We start from the raw sequence: 19,841 nt of genomic DNA on the forward strand, positions 1-19,841 counted from the left end.
GTTTTAACAAAGATACTTAGAATTTACTTTTTTTTTTTTTTTTTTTTTTTTGCGGTACGCGGGCCTCTCACTGTTGTGGCCTCTCCCGTTGCGGAGCACAGGCTCCGGAAGCGCAGGCTCAGCAGCCATGGCTCACGGGCCCAGCCGCTCCGCGGCATGTGGGATCCTCCCGGAGCGGGGCACGAACCCGCGTCCCCTGCATCGGCAGGCGGACTCTCAAACACTGCGCCACCAGGGAAGCCCAGAATTTACCATTTTTTATCTGCCTAACTGTTCTCAGAGTCAAGTGAGGGTATAAAATTAGTGCAGTATATGTGATAAGACTTGTTTAAATTTTAGAGCAATAAGTAGCATTGAACAGAAAATTCCCAGAATGCAAATAAGCAGTTAACTTTGTTATCTTCTGAGAGTACAGTTTCGAGGTGCTTCTGTTTTCATAATGGTAATCATTCACTTATTCCGTAATGTTGAACATGCCATGTGAGTCAGGTCCTGCCCTTCAGGAGCCCATGTCTGCCGTTACACATGTGCCCGCGGTTCCCTGCCGGGCAGCCCGCCTCCTTTGGGGTCCAGAAGAGCATTATTTGGGGCACCGGTCAGATGGGGAATCTGCCTGGCAGGGCAGCCCGTGCTCACGGTGGTCCCTTGCTTCCTGCGTGTCCAGACCGAGCGGGTGCCGCTGGACCTCAGTCCTCGGCTGGAGGAGGCACTGGACTTTGGCGAGCTGGAAGCGGAGCCCAGTGAAGGGGAGGACTTTGAGGCCCGGGGGAGCCGCTTCTCCAAGTCCGCTGACGAGAGACAGCGCATGCTGGTGCAGCGCAAGGATGACCTCCTGCAGCAGGCGCGGAGGTGAGCGGGTTCCACAGCCCCCGCCAGGCCTGAAGGCCCTTGTCATGGATGCCAACGCTGAAAACCTATCACCTGTCAGCTAAAACTTCAGGTTTCAAACCTCTGTTGAAAAACCTGAGGATCTGGTAATACTGGGCCCAGGTAGTAACCTCTGGCTGGTGCTGCTGGCGTCTCCTTGTGGACGCTCTCCGCCACACTTACACGGTTAGCACTTCTGTGCCAGTGTGTTCTAGACCCTTTATGTTAATTACTCTAATTCCCTTAACTCTAAGAGGGAGCATGGTAATTACACCCATTAGACAGACTTAAAGCTGAAGAAACTGAGGCCTAGAGAGGCTAACACTGGCCTGATGTCCAGCTCTTGAGTCCTCCATCTTGGCCACTCTGCGTGCAGCCGGCCTCGAAGTGCCGACCCCCAGCCCCAGGCGGGAGCCGCCGGAGCGGGACTGTTCTGTCGCTGCGCAGGTGCTCGTTACTTGAACTCTCGGGGACGGGGCCGGTGTTCTGTTCCCGTGGGTGGGTTCCGTGCCCAGCACAGGCCTTGTGAGTGGGGACTTCGCACTGTGTGTGTAAGTGGAGCGGCCGCCTGATGTGGAGAACTTCTGCCCCTCTGTTCAGGGACAGGTGTCTTTTTCACGGGGTGGTGCTGAGTGACAGCTGCATGACGGTGCCGGGAAAGTGGGGGAATTAAAGAAGCACATTGTATGTTTCTCTGTGTGTGCATGTTCCAGAGCTTCCCTGATTCCTCATTCAAGTCCTTTGTTTTTTGTAGGCGTTTCTTGAACAGAAGTTCTGAAGATGACTCAGCCTCGGACAGCTGCCTCCCCTCGGAAGGCACGACCTCTGACCCCATGACCCTGCGTCGAAGGATGCTGGCTGCTGCCGCGGAGCGGAGACTTCAGAAGCAGCAGAGCTCCTAGCGCCTCCTCCCGAGCCGAAGAGGCCTGTCCCCAGCTCTGCCTGCTGAGTGAAGGAGTGGGCTCAACTGCATTGCGCTGTGTAAAGCACGTGATCTTAATAGTGTGTGGACAGCTGACAGATTTAATCCTTTTTTGTAATACTTTCTATGTGACATTTCTCTTCCCTTTAGAAACACTGCACATTTTAACTCTAAGCATGATCTCTTGTGCGTTGACTGGACTTCGTAGGGGTGGGGGAGGATCAAGAGGAAGTGGGCAGCCAGAGACCCTGAAGGGGGCTGCTTCCATGACAACTTTATGCAGAAGTCATAACAAATGCTGGTGTCTTTAGCTCCAAATGTGGCAGGAAGTGGGCGTGGGGGGGTCGGGGGGGGGAATCGGGAGGCGCAGGGGGCGGGATCCATAAAAAGCGGTGTGGAGGTGTACAGCCTGAGCCTGACTTCACGCCACTGGGTAATTTATGTTGTCACACTGCTGTTCTTGGCGCGGAGGCATTCAGAATGTCACAGAGGCCAGACCTACGGGCTCCTGGACCCCTGGGCCGGCAGGGCATCTTGGAAGAACAGTGCTTGGTTTGATACCTGCAGCAGAGGGGAGGAAAGCCCAGGGACGTAGCGTGAGGAGGTGATCCATCGTGTCCCAGTACATCCGGGACTAGCTTTCTGAGCCCCCTATCCAAAGTTGGCTTTATTTCCGTTAACACTGGTGCTCCCGCATCTCACGAGTACACGCTGTGTCCTCTCCTCTCTGCATTTCATTATCCCCCCCACACCCCCAGACACGGGGAAAGGGTTGAGCAGCAAGCCTTGGTTCATGAACGTTTTAATTCCTTGTTAAAGTAAATTAGGCAATGCCAAAGGCTGTGGGTTTGGTCCTTGGAAAAAACGTGGGCCTTAAAGATGGGAGAGTAAATTTTGGAGGGCTTTATTGAAGAAATAAAAGACATCTTTTGTATCTTTCTTCCCCGGAGCCCTTCATTTTTGTAACTGTGTTCCTGTTGGTTTAATTAAACATAGAAAGGTAAGATGTTGAGTCCACCTGCCTTGGAGCAGACCCAGGTCTGAACTTTTTCAAATCCTTGACACATTTAACTTGAAGGATTTGAAACACACAATCATAGGTTACCTAGTTCAGTTTTATGTCCTACTGGATTGAGTTTTTTTTTTAATGTTTGAAAGCATAGTTTTATGGTAGTCCTTCTGGGAAGAATCCAGTATTATCTAAAATTATTGGCAAAGTTAAATGTATTTTATGTAACAAAGTTTTTAGAATGTTGAGAAGTAACTGAAAATAGAGTGATGTTTAGGCTGAGGTAATTTATTTCAATACATCTTTCAAAAGCCTTATCTTGAAACGCTGTTAGTAAATTTCTGTGATTATTTTTCTTTTTAAATTGGTTTTGCTGAGAGCATAGCTATTTGTTTTTATTGTAAAACAATAATAATGATAATAAAAAGCAAACTCTCCTAGTGTGTTGTGTGTGGCTGGGAGGTAAGGCAGTTTTTTTCGGAGGTGCGGAGATTAGAGCGCGTTTTGATTTTGTGTGTTCCGTTCTGGTTGGAGGGTTTTTTCATCCTTATAATTATATATGTGTGCATGTTGTGCACATCTAAAGATGATACCAATTCCATGTGTTCTTATGTTTCAGATGTGTGAAAAGAGAAAATGTTTTGGAGTCAATTTTAGAGGGTCCTGAGACGTTGGAATACAGCAATATGACAGTGATCAAAGTGGAGCCATGCCTTTAAAATGACCCCAAAAGAGAAGTCCTAAATTCACCCATAGATTTTACACCTGGATAGTAAAGGGTTCTGGGCACTAATTGTATTGTCTCTTGAGTTTGGTCACTTCTTGAGGGCATCTGCGACAGATGCCAAGGGCAAGGGCAGGAGGCTAGACCAGTGTCCCGTTCCATCAGGTGGTCCCCATCCCATGGCCCCTTCACTGTGCTGGCCGTCTCCAGGAAGGGAGCCTGTCCTCGTGCTCCGCCACGTAGCCCAAAGCGGAGGCCAGGCTGCTGGTTCACGTTTGTAAACTGAGTGTTTGGGTGCTCTGTGAATGGTGGTGGAGGTGCCCTTGCCCTCTCTGGGCTCTTTTGGAAGTGCTCTCCCTCACTCCCTCCATTTTCTTTTGGCTCTGCTGACATCTTGGGTTCTTGCTTTGTTTTTTTTTCTCCCCCTAATTTTGAGGCTTTTATGTACTGTAGAGATCGATGGTCCTTGTGGATGTATTTCTTGTGTTGATATAAATCCAGGGTGCCCAGGTGGCCACTTGGACCTGGTTTCCCACTTGAGCTGTGCAGACAATATGCTTTTTTATCTTTAGCCGGCAGACGTGGTCCTCTCTGGGTGCGCCTTTCCCCACTACGGGGAGGAAGCAAAGAGCTCTGTGGAGCAGGGCCTCACCTGCAGGAGGAGCCGTGGCCCTGCCGCCAAGCTGGTCAGGGAACAACGCCTGCCTGCCCTGAAGGCCCTCCGTCACCTGAATGTCTCCATCTCTCGGTGCCCCTGACTGCACCTTAGACTCGCTTGTGGAGTCCCTAGAGACTATGATGCGTAGGCTGTGCCGCCACGTGTCTCATCTAATTGAATTGGTCTTTCCCTGCACCCTTTCCCAAGAAAATGCTTCTGGATCCCATTTTAAGGAAGATAAGGCAAAGAAGCTTCCGTTGTTTTTATCTACAAAATTCATATGCAAGAACTGTTATTCTATGGCTCATTTTTTTTAAGAGAAGTTCAGGTACGCCATATGTAGAAGTCACGGCATCCTGCAGCCTTTCGTCTGCATCCCCCCAGACCAGTGTCCTGAAGTCAAGCTGTGGCCAGGAGCGCAGGCTTCCCATCAGCAGAGATGGCTGTGAGCCTCCCTCTGCAGATAAGTTGGGGCGAGGGGAGCTGGTGGGAGCAGTGCTGGGGGAGGGGTGGGCCTGGCTGGCTCACCAGCAGGCTTGTCCTGGCTGAGGAGCTCCCGGATCTGTTCTTTGTTAACAGGAGGGGACTAGCCTCTTGTTACGCCACGGTCTCTGCAGCAGTATCAACCCCCACTTTCCATCCTCACTAGATTCAAAAGGCCACTGGAATTGCCAAGGAGAGGACTTCCTGGGCTCTTGGTGTGCGGAGGATTACAATTAACTGCCCTTGCCCAGACCCCACCATCTCCTAGGTGGAGCACTCGACTGCTTGGCTAGTAAGCGATCCATGGACATGATGCAATGATTTTGATGAGCTGTGTTACCTCCAGGTCTCAGTCTCAACTGATGTGCAACTAACTGCAGTAGAAACCTGGCAACCCAGTGGAGAGGTAGTGAGACCTGCCACCTGGAGGAATTGAGAACCAGATTCCGTACACCACGCTGTGCTCAGCTGCTCCGTGTGTGTTCAGCCTGCCGGGGACTTCTGGCATCCAGGTGCAACAGGAGAGGCTTTTAAAGCTGTCCAAGTGAGTGCACGAGACCCCTTGGGTACAGAGGGCTGGGGCAATTTGGCCTCATTCTTGGGACCACCCATTCTGCTGTGGTGGAGCAACTGGGTACAGGATCCCGTATTAGCAGGAGATTTGGGATCACCTGCCCTCCCCCCCTTCCCCATGCTCCATTCCATCCTACCCTCGAAAACCAAACCAGCTGAGCATGAGGAGATGCCGGAGCTGGGAGGAAGAGGGCACCTGCAGGCCCGAGAGACCCATTCCTCTGCCTGCCCTGCTCCCAGGTGGCTGCACCCAGCTGGCTCCCCTTGATGGTGGGTGGGGGTGGGGGTGCAGGGGATCCTTATCCGGCACCTACAGCCCTACCCACCAGCCTCCCAGCATCTGCGACCCAGTCAAATCCCTCCTTCCCTTTCCTGTCAGAATGAAGCCCGAGGGCGAGACTCAGCAATACAGACAAACATTCTCTTTATTGAGCTACACATGAATTTTCCATTAGTCAGAGAAGTAGACTGGCAGTGTGTAAGATATCACAGAAACCTCACCGATTGGGAATAGAAAGGCTTAGAAAGACCCGTGGGCTATTTTTTTTCCCAAGTTTTTTTTTTCTGCATTTTAAATATTTTGTGTTTTGTCTTTTTGCCTCTTTATCTGAAATGGCTGTGACTGGTCTTCAGCAAATATTAAGTCTTAAAAGTGAAACCATGAAGGAGTTTGGATACTAGTCAAAGTAGAAATGACATTGGACTGATCATGAGAACTGTGGCTTTCTTGTAAACATTACATTCCATCTTTTTAATTTTTTTTGTGTTTTTTCCATCTTGTAGTAGTTAAAAATTTTTGTTTTTATCTGCAGCACAAACATCCCCACATGAGAAAGAGCGAACACAGGTTACTGAAACAAAGGAAAAGGTGGAGGGGCGCACGCACACAAAGGGAGCATCCATCTGAGAGACGGAGAAGCAGAATGTCAGCGGGAAAAACCACAACCCGGTTCCCAAAGACTATGAAAGCTGATCTGGTATGTAATACATAGTGCTCATCAGGACAAAAATAAAACCAAAATCTAAAACTAAAAAAAAATGATAAAGGTACTCTCTAGAAAGGGAGCTGGGGGAAACTGTTTCCTATAGGGCTCTATTTATATATATATATATATATATATATATATATATGTTCCATATTCTTTTGGGGCAGCTACTGGCCCTTGAGAGCTGTGCTTTTTCTATGCAAACCTGGAGTGAGCGTGTGGTTGGAGTGGCTCGGGCCTGGGCGGGGGGAGGGCTGTGGACGGTGAGGCCACGTCTGGAAAGCGTGGCCTGAGCACACTCCCGGGAACCGGCGCCCCGGGTGCGGACAGGCGGCACCTCTGCAGGTAGGATGGGGTGGGCATGGGTGCAGCTGTGGGTGTTTATTTCAGAAAGAAAAAAAGATGGATGAGATGCTGAGTTTTCCTTTATCCTTTTCTTTTTTTTTTTTTTTTAAGCTACAAAGCACATGGGAAATGTTCTTCTTTTCCTTTCAAATTCTAGATGTAAAGACTCAACTAAAACCGGATTCTACAGCATTCTACAGAAATACACAGCCGTCAGTCACTCTGGGTTGTAGGTTAGACAGGGGCTTGATACAGAAAGGCTGTGTGTCTTACAAAGGCCAAAAGGTCATGCTACCAGGAGATCAACGTCAACAGCAAAGAGTCCGTGAAGCAGTCTGTAGAGAGAGAGATAAGGGGTCCAGTCTGACCATTTTCCTTGATTTAAAACACCAACCACCCAACCAACCAACCAACCAACCCTCCAACATGTTTAATAATGTTGAGGTGGGGCAAGATGGGGCAGCATCGCAGGGGGATCAGGAATCCAGGGGAAGTCTAGCCTGGGCCTCCTGGGAGGCCTCACCCCTCAGGACCCTGACCCAGCCAGGTCTGCAGATCTGCCCTCCCCTCAGCCACTCCTGCCCGTTCTCCACATCACTCCCCTTCTCTTGCCAGCCCTCTTGGAGGGGGAGCCCTTTTGGAGGGAGGAGCAGCTTCAGCTCTGCAGGTGACCTTGTGCTTTGCACGGCCCGCCCCCTCAGCTGCTTGCAGAAAGCAGCCAGAGTCTCCCTTTTCTCTGACTCTTGCCTTGTTAACATGAATAAAGAAAACTCAGGAGACAGAGAGTGGATTGGGCAGAGCAGTGACTCTTCTAAATTCTTGAAGTTAACCACCTCTACCACCCAAAAGAGAAGCATCCTTAATTTTTCTGTCGGGAGTATAGGGCAGGGAGACATTTGGGATGCTGGCCATTTTTTAAAGGGTTTTGGAATTCGCACAAGAGCAGGACAGAACTGACAGCACACAGCCTCAGCGTGTGGATGCAGAGGAAAAGGCTGGACTAAGGCCAGGCCTTTCCTTGCCCTTTCCCTGCTCACAGAAATGGGTCTCAGAGTGTAAAATCATGTGGCTGTTCTTAAAAGGATGGACTCCCAAATCAGGACTGCCATCGTGACGTGCGCGCGTGTGTGTGTGTGTGTGTGTGTGCGCGTGTGCGTGCGCGCGCGCGCGCATGTAAGTGCATGCTCAGGTGCTGTCCCAGGAAAACCTTAATGATCAATGGAATGTTGGTCAGTTCTGTCTGAAGCTCCTTCTAGTACAAACTAAAAAAAAACTTAATATATATTTGTCTGTCTATATATAAGGTTTGTTATGCCTTTTTGAAGTTAATTTACCAACTTGCATTTGTTTGTTAGTGGAGTGTGTATGTGTGCAAGCTTTTCTGTGAATGCTGGAATCATTACCAAATAGGTTGCTATACAGGACAAGAGGTCAGTACAAGCCGCAGCCCCGGAGGTTGTTGGCAATGATGATGTCAGTGACGGCGTCGAATACCACCTGGATATTATTCGTGTCTGTGGCACAAGTCATGTGACAATAAATTTCTTTGTTGGGTGAGCGGTTTTTGCTTTCAAATTGTGCTTGGATGTAGGCGGCGGCATCTTCATAGGTGTTGGGGCCTGTAACGAAACAGAGCAGAAGAGTTGGGGGGAGGCCCTGGTGAGAGGGGGTGGGTGGGCTGGAGATGTGGGCCGTGACCTTCTCCAGGAGGCTGCCTGGGGCCCTTCTCCAAGGTGGAGTCGCATCTTACACTGGAAACCACATGCAGCTGAGCACTGGCCTGGCTTCTGACTTGCCCAGGTCTTTCCTTCTGTGTTCACACAGGGTCCCCCCAGGAGCCCTGGGCGGACAGCAGCCACAGGCTGTCCGTTTTGCTTTCTAGATGAGCACACTGACTGAGGCTGGCCAGTCCGCCATTCACAACACTCACCCCTGGTCTAAACCGGTCCTACTGCTTCTGATGCATGAGTTCCCTGCGGGGTGGTGGCCGTGGGGCGCTGCGCCTACACTCCTTCCTGGATGCTTCCTCTTAATGAGAAGGGCTGGGACTGTCTCTAAGCCGTCCCCGTTCTTGGGTGAGTGGCCAGGACAGGGGGCATTGGGAACCTCCAGGTGGGCCGTTTAAGGGGCTGGCAGTGTTGTAATGCCAACTGGAGCCCCGCTGCCCCCCCCGCAATTCCTTGAGTGTTCCCTTGATCCTGGCCGGGGTCTGGTGGGGGGTATCTGTGCATGATGTAAGGACAGTTTGCCCACCAGCTGTAACCCAAACCCTGTGGCTCTGTCCTGTAGTTTTCAATTATCATAAAACGTGGACCAACAGAGAACTGCCTAAAAGCCCATCCAAGTTAGGCTGCCCCATTTTCTGCAGTGCCCCTGGGAGCTGGCCAATATGGAAATGACACGGTCTTATGCTGAGGGGGTGGGCCATGCCCCCTCCCGGCCTGCGCCATCCTCCAGCCATCCTCCAGCCATCCTCCAACGGCTGGGTGTGAGCCACAGTGGGGCTGGGGCTTGGGTGCCGGAAGGCGTCCGCAGCCAGATAAGTGTGCGGGGTCAGGGCTACTGGGTGGGTGGGGACAGGGCGGAGAGCAGCTCTGACAGCCCACGGGGCAGAGCCTCCTCCATGCCACCGTTGGCTGGCCACCAACACGGTGAAGCCATCAAGTTAGTGGCAGCTCGCAGACTAGACACAACCCCACAGTGGACTCCATCAAGGAGCTTCTTGCCCAGAGGGTGCTAAGACGGCACCGACGGAGGTGAAAAGCGCCCAGGAGTAACTCGGGACGTCCAGTTCCCGCCTTCTCAGCGTCTGCTCAGTCCGCGCCCTTACACGGCCTGGCGGTCCTGCAGAGCTCCCCGTGGACGTCCAGACAGCCACCTGCACGCCCCAGCCCCTCCAGCCTGTTCTGTCCCCACAAGCCTAGGTACCCCCAGGGGCCACCTCACTGGTGACCATTTGTCATCCAGCGTGTTCTCTGAACTCAAACTGGATCCCTCTGGAGGCCCTGAAGAATGCAAATGTTTCCCAATCTCAGACCGACTTTCCCTGGGTGCATCCGGCGCGCCATACAACACGACAGTGAGACTGACCGCTCCTTGGGCCACATCCCAAATCGGGCTCCAGTGAGGCCAGGTCCCTGGGGACAAGGAAGAGCCCTAGGCTCAGGCCGGCCCCCTGAGGTGGCACTGGCCTGAGGGCCTGCTGGAGCTTGCAGACTTCCGAGCCCCATCCGGTCACCGCAACTTTATCTAAAGACCCGAATTGGTCCTGAAGGGCCTCTGCTGAGGCTGGGAGAGATGGCTGCCAAGGGGGCTAACGCCCGGCTCCACCCACAGGCAGGGCCCTCCCTGGCCTGTCCTGTGCCTGCATGGACTCGCTCCACCCCACCCGCAGAGGGCGCCTCCTCCACGGCCAATCCCCCTTGCTTGGTTTCCATCCTCTGGATGGTACGAGGGCAGTGATGGCACCTATGGTGCAGACCTGGCACCAGGCACCATTCTCTCCGTTCATTCCCCCACCTCCAGCCCCGCAAGCAGTGGGCATCATTATCTGCTGTGGTGCCCGGATGACAAACAAGGCACAGGCGATTAACTTGTCCCAAGTTGCAGAGTCTGGGTCCAGAAGCTGCTTTAGCCTGCCTGTCTGCCTGTCTGCCCGCCTGCCTGCACCATGCTCCTAACGCCTGTCAGCCCCGAGAGCCTGCCCTGTCTCCCTCTCTGCACCCTGGGGAGGGCAGGAAGCTGGCAGATTCACACAGTGGAGACAGGCTGCGCTCAGAACAAGCCAATGCGCCCTCCACACCCAAGGGTGAGGGCAGACTCCCCCCCTCCCCAGGAGTGGAGGAGGGCGGAGGGGCCAGCATCCATCTCTTCTGGAATCTGGCTGGGTTTGGGGACCCATGTCACCCTGGGAGCTGAGCCTAAGCCCTGATCTTTCACTGGGGCTGTCAGGGAGTGGGTTCCAGACTGAGCCCATCTGTGACACATTCTCTACCGCCACGCCCCAGGGGCCTCTAGAAGCTTCCCAGTCCCCAGAGCGACAAAGGCTGGGCTCCGGCCTCCCGTCAGCGCTGCCCTAGCCTTCAGCAGCAGCCCAGAGCCGGGCCACCCTACACAGCCAGCCTCCATCCGCTGCCAGAGACAGCTTCCCATGGCGGGGGGGGGCACACTCCCCTGGAGCCAGAAGGAGAGGAAAAGCCCTGGAGAAGGCAGAAAAGAGGCAAGCGGAGATGGAGAAGGCCTGCAGAAAGTAGGGGTGGTTTGGGGGAAAAGCGCAGGGGCGGAGAAGAGCAGGGAAAGAGCAGGCGGGATGGGGGTGGAGGTGGGGAGAGCAGGCCCCATGCCGTGGGGCGGGGGAACTGCTCTGCTGGCACGAGCAGGGCTACCGAAGCAGGAGCAGAGAAAGCGGGCGGGGCTGAGGCAGCCCAGGCAGGGGTTGAGGGGGGGGAGACCAGGGAGGCAGGGGACCAGGACGGAAGAAGAGGGGGAAGCTGTGCGCCTGTCCTGCCTCCTGATCCTGCCACGTCTCTCCGGAGTCGCCTGCTCACAACCCACACGCGTCACGAGGGTCCATTCCCCACCACGCCCAGGGCAGTGCCCTGGGAGGGGCCAGACCTGGTCACTCCCTCGCCTCTTCCTCTACCCTCTGCCAGCTGCCTGCAGGGGTACCCGTGCCCGCAGGGGAGACACAGGTCCCTGGCAGGTCCGCGCGACACCTACCTGTGTACTCAGGAAAGCAGATGGTCAGAGGTGACTTCTTGATCTTCTCACCAAAGAGATCTTTCTTGTTGAGGAAGAGAATGATGGAGGTATCGATGAAGAACTTGTTGTTACAGATGGAGTCGAAGAGCATGAGAGACTCGTGCATGCGGTTCTGCAGCCCCAGGCGGGGAGGGAGAGAGCCAGACAGACAGCGAGAGGGACAGACACGGAGACAGGGAAAGAGAAGATGGAAGTTAGGCTTGAGAGGGAGGAAGTGGTCTACTCGGCAGCTCAGGCAGGGCTCCCGGGCCCCCACGGCTCCTCAGCTCCTCGGAAGGCTGACAGAACGTTCTCGCACAGCATGGAGCTTCGCATCTCCAGCGTTCAGAGCAACCAACACCCCTGTCTCAGGGCTGGTGGCAGAGACTGGACTGGGAGCCAACCCGGGCTCCCTGAGTGAGGCTGAGGACAAGCTCTCCAGTCTGCAGTCTCCAGCCACGGGAAGGTCTCCGTGCGTGTTGGCGGGGGGTGGGGGTTGCTGGATGGGAGCCTGAGAGCCGGGCTTTGGCCCTTCCTGTCCAGACCTGTCCTGTTGGGCCTAACCTGTGGGTTGGGGTGTACTCTGGGAGTGGTGAGGGCCTCTAGGCCCCTCCTGTGGTCTGAGGGGAAGTCACGCCAGGCTCCTGCAGGAGTGCCTGGGGCTCTGGCCATACCCCCTCGGGCTGGGTCAAACTCAACCACGACTGGTCACGCGAGGAGCTTTAAGCACCGCAGACGTGGAGAACTGCTTTGCGCACAGGAGTTCATTTAGCAAATGAGTGAACACAATGGGCACTCCAAATCAAGCAGGATCCCAGGGGACAGCCCTCTGTCCGGGGCAAGGACGGACTTATCCTACTGTGGGATGCCAGGCACATGAACTTGGGCAGTCTGTTCCTTGGCAGTTTGTTCTCTGTGTACAAACCCGTTTCTGCACAGGAAGGTGGCTCCCTCGTGATATAGCTCTCTGGGGGAAGGGAGAGCTGTTCATTTCCCCCAAGAACCCTGTCCTAACCCTGGAAACTTGTCCGCCCCAAACCTAGCTCCATGGGTCTGCAGGTCAAGTTCAGGAGTAATTCCAGGCTACACGCTCCCTCTGAAGTAAGAAGACTGAAGCAAATCATAGGAGAGAGCAGAGCAGTGGTGAGGGCATCACTGGGCGTTCATCACTGAGATGGACGAGCAAGCAGTGGCGCTGAGTAAACTGCTTTCCGACGTCTCCCTCCAGCTGAGTGGGAGCGGGAAGCAGATGAAGCGACCACCACCCATCACCAAGCCCCGCTCTGCCAGCTCTTCCCCTGCCTTGTGTCATTTAACCTCATCGATCCTTAGGGGACAATGAGAGGTGACAAGGCTGGGATGAGGAAGAGCAGAGACCTGCACCCGGCTCTGGGCCAGACCAGAGCTTCTGCAATGCAATGGGTTGGTTTCTCCAGCCAGAGTGAGGAGCCTGTGGGCTTTAGAATAAATGATCAGAGAGTCATGGCCAGCTCCGCGTGCCTTCCATCATCTTTTCCATGACTGGTGACCTGGAAAGGGTATTGGTGCAAACCCTTGTCCTTATGGTCAAGACCGGTTGGTGGAGGGGGCAGTCTAGGTTCTCAGCTGCCTCTCGGGAGCCCCTAGACAACCGCACAGATTTACGACGCCCTCTGGGATCTGTAGTAAATAAATGGCATCGTCCTCTCACTCTGCCGCGCATATTCAGCAAACTCCTATGATCTTATTACCCTCCTAGCCTCAACCAGTCAATTTCATTCTCAGTCCCCGCCAATTTCTACTGGTCAGTCACTGCATAGTCACGCTTAGGGAGGCATGAGACACTTCCGCCCGGTGCCGTCTCAATGGAGGCTGTTCAGAAAAGGGCAGGCAGAGGTTTCCTGGGAGGCCAGGTGGATCCACGCGCAGGGGGGTGGGGGCTGGGAGCGCCCAGGGTCCCCGAGCCACCAGGGAGCAGAGGAGAGCCAACGCTTCGATAGGAAAAGCCTCACCAACACACGACACCACCTTGTCCTATCGCTGCTCAACCAACAGCTGGAAGGCCTCAACCAGAGGCAAGATCCCAACTCACTGCCCAACTATCTCGACTTGATCTGGACGTTGGGGGACACGGTGGAGACATATGCCCAGGGCACTCCCAGGACCAGAAGGGGCCACTAGGGAGACCCAGGCTGAGAGTGCGGACTGTGCCCATTTGGCATGTGGGCTGAGCTGAAGGTCTGGAGGCCGCCAAGCTTAGGTCCGAAGGAAAAATCCAGGCCAGCTGCCTGGGCTCCAGAGTTCCACTCGGCTAAGGCTCGGCCCCTCCATGCCCCAGGGCTGCAGAGCGGGCACTCTTCCCACCAATACCAGCTGGATCTGTGTGCAAGGCCCTCCGTGGGGCAGCTACAGGGCTGTAGGAACGACCGGCACAGTCTCCTGCTCTCCGAGAGCTCACAGTCTAGTTGGGGAGAGAAAATGCACACACGTGAAAAAGTCCCGGTTCCGAGCAAGCGAGCGAGCGGCACAGAGCAGGGGCAGGGCCGGGGAGGCAGCGACGCTCCCCAGTCAGACCTGGTCCGGTCGGGAGGGCATTGGAGTGAGCCTGGAAGGAGGGGCTGAGCCTGGAGATGCAGGAAGGGCAGTGGGGAGGGGAGCCGCTGCAGGGAGGGGAGGCGCCGGCACCGAGAACCCCTCCACACCCCACAGGCCTCACCGCCATCCCTCCAAACACACTGGAACCCATCACCAAGGAGCCAAGAGCCCAGCTTGTCCATCCAAGCTTCCCCGGAGAACACGGATGCAAGAACACATTCACAAGAGGAGTTGTCAGCATGTGAGAAAAGAGAAGGGAGCCAGGGGCCACAGCCAGGCGACAGCACCCACCCCTGCTGTCGTCACCACCCTGTCTCTCCCAGTCTCCAGCAGAGCGTGGCCAGCGGCCTGGCTGCCACCACCGGAGCAGGGGCGTGGCCGGCACCAAGCACAAGGGATGGGACAGACCAGCCTCTGCCCTCACGACAATCCCGGTCACCTGGAATCCTGCCCCAGCAGGCTGTGCCCCTCTGCCAGGTGGCCCACAGTCCGGCCCCAGGACACGTGTCGTGCGGGGGGCGCCGGTGGAAGCAACTTGGGCACTGACGCAACACACCACACTCGTGCTAGGAAAAGCTGGCACATTTTATTAATGGTGGGTGACTAATAAATACATTACGGCAGCCAATAAATTATTACAATGACTAGAGATTAAACCGACGAGTCACTCTTCTTACAAAATTACAGTTAATATGGGGCGGGTGGCGCTGGGGTCGGGAAGTGGGACCACGGCACCTAAGAGGGGTTTGCTAAGAAAGGAGAGGCGCGCCCAAGCCCACCTCTGCCGGGGACGGGGAGGGGAGGAGGCACAGGGCACAGAGGACGCAGGGACTAAGACAGAGGGGACCAGGAGGTGAAGGGCCTGGCTGCTCAGGGAGGCCACGGGGACGGGGCGGGGTGGGGGGCAGGGGAGGAAAGGATGGGCCACAGGAGGGGTGGTGCCTCCGACGGGCGGTGGGTTCACGCTGGTGCCCTGGGCACCCTGGGCCTGGATGGGCCTCCCTTCTGTCTCTGCCCTGAGCAGGCCCTCCCTTGACGGGGGCCTTCATCTGGTTGGGGGTGCAGCGTGTCTGAAGCCCCCAAGGGAAGGCCCCACTTGGCTCCTGGGAAAGAGGGCTGAGGACTCACCTCGCTGGGGGCGGGCGGTGGGGGGCAGCAGCTCACACCTGGGCCCTGATCCTGGTCTGGATGCTGTGTCCTGTCTCACTGCTCTGGGCTGTTGGACCCTCTGCTCTGTAGGCTTGTGGATTGACAAGGGGCGCTGTCTGGAGGGTGCTGGCCTTTGGCACCCAAGACTGAATCTCTGATGGCCACGGAGCCAGAGCCTCAAGCCTCAGTTCCTGAGAACTGACAGGTTGTGCCTGAAGGCTTCCGGAAGGCTCGGGGAGGCCAGAGGCCACCCGAAGAGGCCTTGTGCACCAGATTTCTCAAAAAGGGGGCCGGGCAGGACACTACCTGGTCTGGAGGGAAGAGGCTGAGGCCCGGATTGCGGTGGATTTACTCACCAAGAGGGCTGAAGAGTGTACTAGGTCAGGCCAAGGGAAGGGGGAAGGAGCCGGGAATGATGCAGGCCAGAGAGGAGAACCTGCAGAATCAGCCAGTGGGGCAGAGACTGTCACAGGGTTAGGTGGAAGCGGTGGGATATTCTTTCCCCTTGCAGGACTCTCCCTGGCAGAGGTGAGCTAGGTGAGCCAACTCCTGGGTGTTCCGTGTTGGGGATTTAAGGACCCTGGTCATGGGGGCTCTGGGTAGGGAGGGCAGTCGTGGAGGACAGGGGTGCCTCCAGGTCCCATCAGTGGGGCGGAACTGGACTCGGGGGAGAGGCTGGGAGGAGAGCTGCCTCCTGGCACCATATCTGGTGCTGGCCTTCTGCCCGGGCTGAGCCCACCGCCCCATGGTAGGAGCATGTGCCCATGGGTCCTCAGGTTCTGCTGGGACCAGAGAGGAGAAAAAGGGCCAGGGAACCAGGCATCTAGAGCTCCAGGCAAGGGGGCCATAGAACCAGAATGTCAGAACTGTTGGTGCGCTGTCTGCTCAGGGCTGGAGCAGACCCTGCACCTTCCTCAGGCCAGAGTCCACAGGCTCCACAGAGCCCTTCCTTGGGCCTCGGGCACTGCCCCCTCCAGGCAGGCCAGAGAGCCTTGGGGGCCTCTCTCAGTTCTTGGTGGGAAGGCTAAGACCTGGCTCTTGTGAGGGCAACTGGTGCAGGGCACAGAACCTGCCCACAGGCATCTAGACGGCAGGCATAAGTTTCACGGGTCTGGTAAAGGCGCCCCTCCTAGAGATCAGTTTCCCTTTGCCCTGATAAACTAGAGGCATGCAGAGAGTCGAAGCATGGCCTCTTTGGGGCACACACGGGGCCACTGTGGATAAGAGAATCACCCACGTCTGGTCACTCATAACATCTCCCCCACACCCACACCCACGACGGAGCCAAAACTCATCTGTCCCTTCAGTCGTTCCTCCCCATGGTGGAGCCACCTGTGACGACGTGGATGGGAGACGCAGAGGACAGGGAAGGAATTTCACCCTGGATACCTGCTCCTTGGGGGCTTTGACTAGACAGCCAAGGACCCCCTGGGCAGGCCAGGGTCAGAGGGCAAGAGTAGCATAAGCAGCTGAGCAGGGCAGAGCATCTGAGAGCGAAAAGGCACCCCAGGGCACGGAGGGGCAGGAAGGCTCCAAGCACCCCGCTCCCCAGCCTCCTAACATGGCAGATGGGGTGGGCTACGGCCCGGGGCCCTCCGCCTGGCTGCTGCCCTGGGCCTGGAGAGCAGGTGACTCCCACCTCTAAGACAATGGCCTTAGAGGTGGGGCTTGGCCAGTATACCCTTCTTAGCAGTTGCTTTTGAGTCTGGGTCACAGAGCAGCGTTAGGGGCACAGCTGCCCACACCCAGGGTGGTGCTGCCAGGAAGTAACTGCTACGCCTTCAGTGTCGGGCAACATGGCCCGACTGGCCCTGGCTGCCCGTGCGGGACACTGCGGCTGTCGGTCCAGGGGCCTGTCCTCTGCCACAACCCAGCACCCTGTATGAGGCGCAGCACACAACGAGGCAAGCAAAACTGAAATGGAGCTGGGCTGCCTGCTGTCTCCCATGAGGCCAGGGGCAGCAGCAAGACAGCCAGGCAGGGATGGGGCTCACCCCAGCAGCGCCCACCCCTGCAGGCGTCTGGCACTAGGGAAGGTGCCCTGGGTCTCCCGTGCACTACCCAGAGCTCCGGGTCTGTTGGAAGCGAGAAGCCCAGAGCTCCTGGCTGCGGGGCAGTCAGCGGCTGCGCTGGGAGGGCAGGGGTCCTGCCTGGCCCGGGACTGAGCAGAGCCCAGAGTGGGTGCTGGAGGAGCAGAGGGCTTGAGGAGGGAGCCAGAGGCCCCTCAGGGGCGGCCCCTCTCCTCCTGTGGGCACATCTGGCTCCCCAGGCAAAGCCGCCATCCAAGCACACAGGGTCTGCCTGGGGTGTTGACTGGTGGCATCCGCCAACAGGAGGCGCCCAGGAGAGAGAGAAAGAGGTGTGTTCATTGTCCAAGGTCAGCCAGGGCCTGGGTCACCAGGAGTCATCACCCCACCCTTTTCTCCTCAGGGATCTCTACAGCAAAGCCCCTCCAAGGGGTCTCAAGTCTCTCTGTCCGGGGAGGGGGCTGGGGCTGTGTGTGTGTGTGTGTGTGTGAGCCAGGCTGTGCCCCTCACAGCACACACAGTATGATGGGCCCGTACGTCTGCCCTCCTCTGCCCCCGGGGGCTGGCGGGACCCCAAGGGCTGTGGACAAACTCTCCGATTTCTTCACCAAGACAGAAGGAAGCTGGGACACCGGCTACAGGGGCCGTGCCCACACCTCCCCTGGGCCTGCTCAACTACAGAACCTCCAGTCCCCAGGCCCCCTGCTGCCCCAGCTGGTTTGTGTTGGATTCGCCGTGAATTTGCAAAGAAAAAGCACATCTGCTCACACTCCAGAGCGGCCGCCCAAGCCCCGGGTGACTGACGGGAGAAGCAGATAAGCCACCCTGGGGCCTACAAAGACCGGGTGGGAGGCCCCCATCCCAGTCAACGCAAGAGCCACTTCCTCCGGCCTCCCCTCCCCCACCGTCTCTTCCCCACCTCGTCCAGGCACCGCAGGACTCAACCCCGCTGACCATCTACCACGTGCCTTTGCAAGAAGTCGGTCTCAGAAGCATTTCCAGGCCTGTGAGGAGTCGGGGTGGGGGTTCCCCAGCAGGGCACTGGGGAGCCCCAGAGGTGTGAAGGGAGGGAGGCCCAGAGAAGGAAGGACTGGCGTCCAGGACTGAGGTCCAGGGGGAGGAGGAGGGAGGCATTGCCGAGGCCTGAGCCCCCGGACCCACACGCGGTTGGTGGCCTGGTCCCACCCTGGCCTTTGGTGACAGAGCTGCCCTCGACCAGAGGGACCCCAAGAAAAGCTGAGCAGCGGCTCCCACTGCCCCCGCTCCGGCCAGCACGCCGCCCCACCACCTGCACAGCTTCGAAGACAGGAGGGGACCCTGGGACCTCAAGCCCGAACCACTGCATGCAGAGCGCGCCCATTCTGGCCCGGACGGCGGCGTGGGCCCCGTACACCTCTCTCCCAGGGAGACACCCAGCGATGGCGCGGAGGCCAGTGGGCCGTCTGTCTCGGCAGGTGTGGGCACTCGGCGCCCCCGCCAACCCCGTTACCACGTGTTCTGGTGTCTGGGGCAGGGGAGGCCGTGGAGGGCGCCTCCTCTTCCCCACTCAGTGCCATCTGCTGGTGCTCCCTTGTCCAGGGCAGGGGTGGGGCGGCAGGCTGGGCAGGGTGGTGGGCAGCTGGGTGGCGAGGCCAGGGCTCAGTAGAGGCCACAGCCCCGAAGGTTTTTGGCGATGATGACGTCCGTCACGGCGTCAAAGACAAACTGGATGTTGTTGGTGTCAGTGGCACAGGTGATGTGGGTGTAGATTTCCTTGTGGGCCGACTTGTTCTTGCTCTCGTACTGCGCCTGGATATGAGCCACGGCTTCCGTGAAGGTGTTGGGGCCTGCGGGAGAGACCAGGTCGGGAGCTGGTGAGGCGAGGCCCCCACCTGGGTGCCGGTCAGGCCACGGGCTGGGGAGCGGACACCAAGGGCCTCTCAGTGACAACCCTGCAGGAGAAACCTGACGACAGCTCAGCTCGATCAACAGTGGGTCATGAAACCAAGTCCATGGTCCACATCCAGTTTAAAACCAATGATGGAAACAAGAGATCAAACCTCACCAGGCCTCACCTGTGCTAAGGGTGAACACTGTTTCATGGAACTCCTGTTTCTTTTCACAGATGCATGTACGGGCTCCTGATGCAAACATTCTCTCTTCCTGCGGGTCCTGCCCAAAGAAATCTGAACCAGCCCTCACACAGGTGCAGAAGTCTGCGCCAGCCCCTGCGGGCTGTCCTCTCCTGGCTGTGACTCCTCGGAGTGGGCAGGGACACCACCTCCCTTGACTGCTGCTGGGCAAGGTGGGTGGAAACTGCCGCACCTGGGAGCCGCCCTGGCCTCCTTCCTCTCATCGCCCCGCCCTCCTTCCTTCCCCCTTCCTCCTTCTCACGTTCACCCTCCAGAGATTAAGAACTGTCTGGCTTGCTGACTTGCTGCCTTCTTTGCTGCCACATCACTCTGTCCCTGGTGAGTCCAGGGAGAGGCGCTTCCAGGAGAGCAGATGCCGTTTAGGGAGGAACAGAACAGGACTCCTGGCTTTGCCCTGAAGCCTCCACTGGCTCCAGGAACCCCGGCCCAGGCCCAGGTCCAGGCAGGGCTGTCACAACCCACTGAGGGAGCGGGGGGGCGGGCTGGACTTCGGAGCCACAGCAGGACGGACCCAGCCCCTCGGCACATGGGCACAGGCCACCGGGCCTGGCCTTGAGGGTCTACCTAAATCTGGGCCGGAGGTGAGGGAGAGGGTCCCTGGGACCTCGTCAGCACCACACGGCCTTGGTGACTGACTCACCTTGCTTCTTTC

General features: G+C 56.8%; 2 protein-coding genes and 1 long non-coding RNA gene across 5 annotated transcripts in view; 2 read left to right on the forward strand and 1 right to left on the reverse strand.

The window, feature by feature from the left end:
- The window catches only part of AMFR (autocrine motility factor receptor), a 40,636-nt gene extending 38,673 nt beyond the window's left edge, over positions 1-1,963 (forward strand). Inside the window, exons 13-14 of the mRNA XM_067719831.1 lie at positions 665-849; positions 1,622-1,963. Coding sequence (XP_067575932.1) covers positions 665-849; positions 1,622-1,769 — 333 coding nt within the window. The 3' untranslated portion in view covers positions 1,770-1,963. The remainder of the gene's footprint in view (positions 1-664; positions 850-1,621) is intronic.
- A 145-nt stretch (positions 1,964-2,108) lies between these two features.
- Positions 2,109-8,124, forward strand: LOC137215128 (uncharacterized). Its single transcript, XR_010939166.1, has 2 exons — positions 2,109-5,207; positions 6,049-8,124. It is a non-coding gene; the product is annotated as an uncharacterized lncRNA (long non-coding RNA).
- Positions 6,642-19,841, reverse strand: part of GNAO1 (G protein subunit alpha o1) — a 167,330-nt gene continuing 154,130 nt past the window's right edge. The window contains exons 7-9 of one of the 3 annotated variants that reach the window (XM_067719840.1): positions 11,287-11,440; positions 7,971-8,186; positions 6,642-6,902 (exon numbers count right to left, since the gene is read on the reverse strand). In XM_067719840.1, the coding sequence (XP_067575941.1) occupies positions 7,999-8,186; positions 11,287-11,440 (342 nt within the window). In that variant the 3' untranslated portion in view covers positions 6,642-6,902; positions 7,971-7,998. Of the gene's footprint in view, positions 6,903-7,970; positions 8,187-11,286; positions 11,441-14,447; positions 18,884-19,140; positions 19,209-19,841 lie in introns of those variants that run through there. The other 2 variants (XM_067719841.1, XM_067719842.1) reach the window with 2 other exon arrangements.

This window comes from Pseudorca crassidens, chromosome 20, assembly GCF_039906515.1.
Source record: "Pseudorca crassidens isolate mPseCra1 chromosome 20, mPseCra1.hap1, whole genome shotgun sequence".
Lineage (NCBI taxonomy): Eukaryota > Metazoa > Chordata > Mammalia > Artiodactyla > Delphinidae > Pseudorca > Pseudorca crassidens.